Below are 8,858 nucleotides of genomic sequence, written 5' to 3'. Positions count from 1 at the left end.
TGGCTGCTTCCTGCAGACACTGGGATGTTGTTATTAGGGACTCAAGGAAGCTGGAATGTTGGTCAAGGCCAAGTAGAACAGGCTGCTTTACTTGTTGTCCAAGCTCTGTGGGACCATCTGAGGTAGTCTGTGAGGCTGGACTGTGATGTAGATTCTGGGGAAAGAGCTGAGACTGGCAAGTTGCTGGAGCAGATTGTAGTTGGTTTAAAATCTGCTGGGAGAGACAGACAGACTAGAGACAGAAGTAAAGTCTCTGTCTTTAAGGAGTTTAGGGGGAAATTTTTATCATGGGTATACATCTGAAACTCTTAGGTTTATGGTCCTAGTAGTTGGGAGAGGAGAGGCTTGAGACCAGGGAAGAGGGGAGAGACCCACCTTTAGGAGTAGACAGGTGGGGGAACAGGCTGTTGGTTGGCAGGAGTCCTTTTGATCTGTGAGAGGTGAATTCAAGTTGATTTTTGATGCCTATAAGAATCTTCAAGTTCAGCCGGGTGTGGTGGTGCACGCCTTTAATCCCAGCACTCGGGAGGCAGAGGCAGGCGGATTTCTGAGTTGGAGGCCAGCCTGGTCTACAGAGTGAGTTCCAGGTTCACCCAGAGAGACCCTGTCTCAAAAAACCAAAATAAATAAATAAATAAATAAATAAATAATAATAATCTTCAAGTTCATAAAAAGAGATAAATGTTTTAGATATGTTAGTATTATCATTGCTGGTTGTCTGTACTGAAATCCACAAGGTAGCTGTAGGGAGGGAAGCTTAAGAGGCAGACAGAGTCTGCCCAGGACACCCTAAGACCAAGTTCTCAAGTTCTCAGCACAAAGGGGATTTATTTGCCCCAGAGGGATAAAGAACAGAGAACAAGAGACGAAGATAGGGGAGGGAGGATGAGGGAGAAAAGGAGAGGAGCAAGGGAGAGGGGGAAGGGATATTTGCCTGGGAGGGACAAAAGATTGCCTCTGGATAGAGAAGAAACAGACATGGCCTGTAGGCAAACGGAAGTTTATAAAAACAAAGGGGAAACCCCCTAGTTAGGATGAGGTGTTTAATTTAATTGGGCATGTTAATTAGGGCAGCCAAAGGGGGCTTTTGATTTCGAGATTTCAAGACTTTGATAGCTGGACTTCAGACTCAGGAGAAAAATAGAGGAATAGACCTCAGTAGGTAGCTTTAGGAATGTAATCTAATGGGTTTTAGCAAGGCAGAGGGAATGGGGAAGGGTAAAATCTGCCAGAGCCATATTTGCCACGCCTACCAGAGCCCTTCAGGATGACTGCCGATGGAGTTTACACTCAAGAAAACACAAAGACATTGAACTTGAAGGGTCCTTCTTTGTTTCCTGGGTGGTGTGAAAGGTGTGTGTGTGTGTGTGTGTTTGTTAGTTTGAATGAAAATGGCCCCCATAGAGTCAGGAAGTGGCATTATTTTATTATTGGTGGTTTGGCCTTCTTGGAGGAAATGTGTCACTGGAGGTAGGCTTTGAGGTCTCAAGTGCTCAAGCCAGACCCAGTGTCACTCTCTCTTTTTACTGCTTATGAATCCAGATGTAGAACTCTCAGGTACCTCTCCAGCACCATGTCTGCCTGTGTGCCACCATGCTTCCCGCTATGACAATAACAGACTAAACCTCCAAACTATAACCCAGCCCCAATTTCATTTATAAGAGTAGTTATGGTCATGGTATCTCTTCACAGCAATAGAAATGCTAAGGCAGAAGTTGGTACCAGGGACTGGAATATTGCTGTGATAGGCCTGACCATGCTTTTGCTAGGAGGGATGTGGTCTTTGAGACTTTGGGTTAGGAAAGCAGTTGAATGCTTTAAGTGGAGCTTAGTGAACCGTCCTAGTAGGGACATGGAAAAGCAGAGGTGTTGAGGGTGCTTTGAACTTCGTGGGCCTGGCTCAGAAGATTCCAGAGGAGAAGAATATTTGTATGTGGCCTCGAGATTGTTCTTGTGATATTTTGAGTAAGAATGTGGCTGCCTTTAGCCTTTGTCCAGAAAAATCTGACTGAGGTTCAATTGAAGAGTTTTTGGATCAATTCCACTGGCAGAGGAAATCTCAAAACAACCTAGTACGGACTCTATTGTGTGGTTATTAGTCTTCCGCAGATCTATAATGAAGAGGAGCAGGCTGAGCAAGGTAAAATACAAAAGGTACAATTTGGGGGAAAAAAGGGGCACCAGGAAGTAAAATGGAGCTACGTCCAGTGTTCAAGGAGATAAACATTTTTTAAAAAAAGCTTAGTGCTAGCTGGAATGAAGGGAGTGGTGACCACAGGACAAGATCCCAGCCAGTGAGAAGGAATTAAAGAAAAGTTTAGAGCGCAGGTGTGGTGGCACACACCTCTAATGCCAGCACTATGGAGGCAGAGGCAGGTGGATCTCTGGAGTTTAAGGCCAGCCTGATCTACAGAGTGAGTTCCGGGACAGCGAAGCTTAGGCAGTGAAGGAAACATTCAAAAACAGAGAAAGTTGGTTATATATATTTGAATGAGGGGGCCGTGTTCCAGCCCCAACAAGCAGCAGAACTTGGCAGCTCCAGGCACATGGTTCTAGCTTTAGAATCAAGGACACAAGAAAGGGATTATAAAATCTCCCCCAGCCACTAAGGAAAGCCACCAATGACACATGGCACAATAGGTGCACATCCCATTTCCCACCATCCCACAAACCTTCCTTTTCCATGGAGGGGTCAGACCCTGGAGGAGGGCAGGTCTGGGTAAAGGAAGGCCCCGTTCTATTTCACAGCAACACAGAGGACAAGGACCCAAGTCAGGTATTATTGGCGAGCATTTATTTTCCCAGAAGTAGGAGAGGAGGGGGAGGGACCTTCAGGACATGCATGGGCAGTGAGCAAAGTAGCACTAGTGGTGGCCCTGGTCGTCCAGGTGCTCCTTCTGGCAGAACACGAGCCCTGGACACAGCTGTGGCTGGCACTGTCAATCCCTGTGGTTTGGATCAAGCCCTTTGTGGTCCCATATGCTGTCAGCTGAGGCTCAGAGAGGAAAAGCGATGCCCCCAATCTCACACAGTCCAGTCACTCGGCTAAGCCAGGCCATGCTCCCTCCAGAGGAGCAAGAAGGTTTATTCCTTCCCCTGGGACCACTGTTGTCTCCAGGGAAGCAAGAATGGGTTCTATATTCTTGTCTTGGCCTCAGCCACTCAAGAATAATTTCAATTAAGTTCTTTAAGTTAACTCTGCCACTGGCAGCAGCTCCCACAACCATCTATTTTCTGAGGTATCACTTTGTATGGCCCTTCCTGCCCCCAGATCCTAAAACTCTCCAGTTCGTCTATTTGGCCTCACATATATTTATCCTCTTTCCTATATAAATATAACTATAGCTTATAATACCAAACAAACTGTGGCAGTCACTGACACCATAGCATAACTTCGACTATCAGCTACACAGGCAAGGAGTCAAAGGTGTGGGGCAGAGAAAGTAAAAGACCCTAGCATGTGGTTGAAGAGGGGTGGAAGTTGATTCTTGGTAAATTTAGGGTTTCACAGTTGATCTATGTGGCCATTTCTAACAACCTGAGTCTCTGTGTTGACAGAAAACTGCCTTATATTCAGGGATGGGAGAAAGATTCCTTTTACTGATGGAGTCTGCAGCTCCTTTAAGAAATCTGATTCTGAGCCTGCTCCTTGCTCCCTGCCCCGTGCTGCAGACCAAGAAACAGGAGGAGCTCTGGTGGGGACCTTGGCCTAACCCTGGGGGGCCTGGTGGACCAGCCTGAAACTCCCAGAATTCTACTGAGAGTAGGTGGAGGCCAAGGAAGTCTGAAGTTTGGGGCTTGGTGGATGCCCACTGGGACTGATAGAAACTTGGGAGGTGTGTGGCACTGGATAGGTGCCTGCAGCAGGAAAAACATGCTGGGTATTAGAACCCCCCAGAAAGGGAACTAGGTAGCACATATTTGAAACCTATGGGCCTTCCCTACATGCAAGAAGAGAAGGGGGCCAAGGCTGGGGATGGGGAAGGCATCATAGGATCAGGGCATCAAAACAAGGACGCTGGTCTCATCTAAAGCAGTGGGGAGTAGGCATTGGGTAAGGCTGGCCTGAATGTGTTTCCCAGCTGCCACATTGAAGGGGGATAAGCTGGAAGGGATAGAGGGGAGGTAGAGGGACCAGAGCCTCACAGAGTGACAGCCCAGGGGATGGAGGTGAGTAAAGGTGGCGTCGTTGGCAAGGCTCTTGCTGGAATGGCAGAAGAATAGGGCTTGCTGAGCCTCCCTGGACCACACCAGACCCATGGTCATCAGGTCCTCCTCCCTAGGACAGTTTATGGAGTAGCTTCTTCACCCAGACCTGCCTGGGATCGGCACAGATATCTCGGTTCTTGACGGTTATCAAACTGGAAGAGGTGTAAAGAAGAAAGTTGTAGCATTAGAAGGCCTGCTGCTGAAAGTATGGACCCACCTTCCAGCCTACCTATCTGGATTGCTTTCTAGTTTTGCTCCTTGTTAGCAAGTCAGCTAACTTCCCTAGGCCCTAGTTTCTATATCTGTAAAATGGGGCTGACGGCCCTGCCCAGCTGCGTGATATTTTGATGAAGCCGTCTAGATACATACCGATCTGCTCAAGAAAGCAGACACTACTAAGGGCTACAGCACATAGCAGGTGCTGTATATAATTGAGTCAGAAGATGACCCTAACGTTTTACATTGCTTTCTTTTTCTTCTCCTCTGTGTGTGTGTGTGTGTGTGTGTGTGTGTGTGTGTGTGTGTGTGTGTGTGTGTGTGTGTGTGTGAGAGAGAGAGAGAGAGAGAGAGAGAGAGAGAGAGAGAGAGAGAGAGAGAAATGTACACATGCATGTAGACCAGAGGTCAACATAGAGTGTCTCCCTCATTTGTTATCCATCTTACTTTAAAAAAAAAAAACCAACAAAAAAAACCCCAGTTCCTTGAACTTGAAGCTCTCCAGTTCAGCCAGACTGGCTGGCCAGCAAGGCTGAGAAATCTTCCTATCTTTGTTTCCTCAGGACTGGGGAGTATAGACACATGATGCCACATCTGTTTTGTTTGTTTGTTTGTTTTTGTTTGTTTGTTTTGCACGAGAGCAAAGGATCCGACTTGGATCCTCAGGCTTGCTCAGCAAACATTTTACTGACTGAGCAGTCTCGCATCCCCATCTCTAATTCTTGCAACCACTCTGGTGTCCCATGCCCCTGTGCTCCCTGTCCCTGCACGCCTGTTCTACCCACAGATGTGAAGAAATTTGGCTGAATAAAAGAAGGAGTAAAATATGTCAAGGGTCGGGGCTGGACTGTGACTTTGTAGAGATCCCTCCCAGGCCTCTTTGAGAGTCCCAGAGCATCTGGTGGAGAAATAGGTTTGCCCGTGATGGTAGTGGTAACTGCCAATTGGCAGTATCTAGGATCCCTTAGGGAGACCTCTGGGCGTCCCTGTGGGGATTATCTTATTTTAAGTGATGAGAGAAAACCCATCTTAATTGTGGTGGGGCTATTCCCTGGGCGGTAGATCCTGGATGGTATAAAGTAGAGAGAGCAAGCTGAGCATTTGCATCCATCCCTCTGTTTCCTGAGCTTGGATGACTGTGACGAGCTGCTTTCAGTTCCCAGTGCCTCAACTTCCCTGCTGGGATGCCCTGCACCTTGAACTGTGTGCTGAAACACTCTCTTTCTCCGCTGAGTCATTCTTGCCAGAATTCAGTTATCTGGCACAGCAATTAGAAAAGAAACTAAGACACCCAACAAAGTGTGACCCAAGGGAAACCTGAAGCAAGTGGGGCCAGCTATGGGCACTAAAGCTGAAGTTAGCAAGGTGGGTACAGGCCAGCTGGTGGTGAGGTCTCTGCTGCCATTCCATTGTTGCTTCCTAAGAGTCCAGCCATACAGCTGAGAGCTGCTGGCTCCCCACATACCTAACCTGTCCTCGCATGGCTCTCCACATACCTAACCTGTCCTCGCATAGCTCCCCACATACCTAACCTGTCCTCGCATCACTGACTACTGAGCAGAGCCCAAGGGCAATAGCAACCTGAGCCTGTCTTTTGTTTTGTTTTGTTTTGTTTTGTTTGTTTGTTTGTTTTTGTTTGAGACAAGGTGTCACCATGCAGACCTGGCTAACTCACTATGTAGACTAGGTTGGCCTTGAACTCATGGAGAGTCATCTGCCTCTGCCTCCTGAGTCCTGGGATTAAAGGTGTGGGCTACCATGGCCTGCCTGAGTTTGACTTCTTAGGGCAGTTTACCCAAGGCTGGTCCCACCCTGTGCATCTGTCTTTCCATCTGTCAAGCCATATTCTTTCTAGAGTCCCTTTGGGCTCAGAGTCAATGGATCACTAGTGTCCTTCACGGAGCATCTCCTGAGTAAAAGGCCATGAGCTCTGTGACTTCCACTTGCTGTAGCTGCCCTGTGAGCTTAAGAGACCCTTAAGCTCATGCCACCTCCTCAGTGTGCAAGGAAACCAGACAGACTATGACTGCTTGCCCCTTGCTGGAGCCTAGGTTGGGATTCCTTTGCTAAGCCTGAGTCCTGGAAAAAGGGAAAAAGGAAACTCTCCTGAACCTGGGTCCCTTTTTCTTTGCTGAGCCTGGATCCCCCTTCCCTTTGCTAAGTCTAGGTTCTCTTCCCTTTGCTGAGCCTGGGTCTCACCTACGACGTGGGTTAATCTCCTTGTAGAATTGCTTTAAAGATTGAATGAATCACAAGGGTAGTATTCAAATTAGCCTGGGCACATGGGCAACCATCTATGGGTATCAGCTCTTAATAGTATGTCTCTGATTGAAATGGCTACCTTGAAGAATTCCAGAGCACTGGGAGGACCCAGAATGTCTTGGCAGGTTTGGCTCTAGGAATGCTGTTTGTACCCCTACAACTAGCATTGCGTCCCATCACCAATAGCCTGTGGCTATGCTGCCCACAGATACATGTCATGCTGGGGTGGTACCTATTTATTCAGCCATCATCCTCAGCTCTGTCATGTCACAGATGTTCAACAATATCGATGGAATAATACCATCATTCTGGGATTCAGAAAACCCAAGCCTGGCTGAGCCATCCCATCCAGCCAAGCCTTCTTGAGTTGGAGTTCGATACATCCTGCCTACCCTCGGGCCACACTTGTCAGGCCCCTCCTCCAAGGTTCTGAAGCCCCAGCTCCCTACTCACACAACGCCAGGCTTGCGGCAGGATTTTGAGGTCCAGAAGAACTCCTTCACTAAACGTGATGGCAGAGGGTGACGGATGTAGTCCTGGCAGCAGATACTGTCTTCCACATTGGCACCATAGGGACCTGGAGGAAGGGTACCCAGGGGACGTTAGCTGGAGCACAGAGAGGCCAGCTTCAGCCTTACCCCTGATCACAGGCTGACCTATAGGAGTAAAATTCTCTTCCACACTGATGGATATCTTCTAGGGCTCATGCACACTAGCCTGGGGAGTCTCTGAGATGCCACTAAAGGTCCAATGTCTACGCTCTGGGGACAGTCAGCTCCAGGAAGTGGATTCAGAAAGATTAAATATCAACAGGCTTCTAAATGGGTCCTGCACCTCTGTCTGAGCCAGGAAGAGCCTCATGCTCACCTTGGGTCAGTCTGTGGACAATAGCACCAGCTTCCCAGGATCTTGTGGAATGCTCAGCCCTACGGCAGACCCACCTACCCCCATGTATACAACACAGAATTAGAGGTGCATCTTCCTCTTCTCAGCGCCTTGGTGAGGCTACATCAGAGAAGCCGAGCGAAGGCGAGCATCCAAGGTCATGGTGAGACTGTAGCAGAGTCAGAATCAAGACTCAGACAGGTGACAGTCATGACACTGACCTGGTTCAAGTCCCACTCTGTCCCTGACTGACCCTAGTCATCTGTCATCTCCAAGGCCCGTGGAGGAATACCAGTTCCGTAGGGGCTTGGCTACACGGAGGCTCTCCAGACACTTGATTGGTTGGTTGTAGTTGCCTCACCCCTCACCGTGACCCCTCTCCTGCCCAACTCAAAGCAGAAGTGTTGACACTATGGTGGGAAGGAGGGGTCTGGACCCTGTATCCACCACAGGCTCCAGAGCAAACCTTGGGTGTTGGGGGAGGGCAGCTTTTAAGAGAGGCTCTACCTTCCCTGACTCAAGCCTGGTACCTTGCAGGCTCTCTATCCACTCCCAGGGACCCTATATTTGAGCTATCTGGGCAGCAAGATCCCCAGCAAGATACCACCAACCAATTGGCAGATCCTAAAAGCCAAGCCTTCCTAGCAACCCAGTTTATAAATGTGTATATCTGGGTTTTGAGAAGTAATAGAGCTGGCCCATGGAAGTGCCAGAGTTAGTCCAAAGCCAAAGTGAGTCCAGTGGCAGACTCACTCTTGGACTCTTTCCAGATTCTCTGGTCTCCACCCTCCTACTCCCCAGCCTCACCTGCATCAGAGGTCTGAATTGCCACAGCAAGAAGGACGAGAGCCACCAGGAGTGGGACACGCAGGGTAGCCATGATGTTATGTGTCCTCGTCAGGTGTCTAATGACCAGAGGGCAGGAAGGTCTGATATTTAAACGCTCTCTCCACCCACTAGTTCAGGCACCTCTTAGTCACTACCAAGCCTGACATTCATGTCCTGAAAGAAGAAGTCCCACTTCCCCCAGCGGGAGGATCCAAAGGCGGGGAACTACTCAGAGGGGACTGCCACTCTCCCAAACTGTGGGTCTCCGGAGGATTGTAAAGTCCCCTTAGCGGTGCTCTACCGAGGATGTCTGTTCTATGACCTCAGCCATATCACTAGGGGTCATGGAGAGGACCTTGGTAGGGATGGAAAAGCTGGGCAAGGGTTCACTGCCCACCTCAGTGGCCACTGGCACATGGATAAGGACAAACTGTACCTAGATTGGGGACTTTCTTAAT

General features: G+C 48.8%; 1 protein-coding gene across 1 annotated transcript; it reads right to left on the bottom strand.

Annotated features, from left to right (window-relative positions):
• Nucleotides 1–2,777: 2,777 nt before the first annotated feature.
• Nucleotides 2,778–8,482, bottom strand: Ccl22 (chemokine (C-C motif) ligand 22). The gene is made up of 3 exons (NM_009137.2): nucleotides 8,380–8,482; nucleotides 7,141–7,264; nucleotides 2,778–4,361 (listed from the first exon to the last, which is right to left on the bottom strand). The coding sequence occupies exons 1-3, from the start codon at nucleotides 8,450–8,452 to the stop codon at nucleotides 4,280–4,282; spliced, it is 279 nt and encodes a 92-aa protein (NP_033163.1). The 5' UTR covers nucleotides 8,453–8,482; the 3' UTR covers nucleotides 2,778–4,279.
• Between the last annotated feature and the right edge of the window lie 376 nt (nucleotides 8,483–8,858).

The sequence above is a fragment of the Mus musculus genome, chromosome 8 (genome assembly GCF_000001635.26).
Source record: "Mus musculus strain C57BL/6J chromosome 8, GRCm38.p6 C57BL/6J".
Taxonomy (NCBI): domain Eukaryota; kingdom Metazoa; phylum Chordata; class Mammalia; order Rodentia; family Muridae; genus Mus; species Mus musculus.
This window is presented reverse-complemented; position numbering and strand designations above follow the sequence as displayed.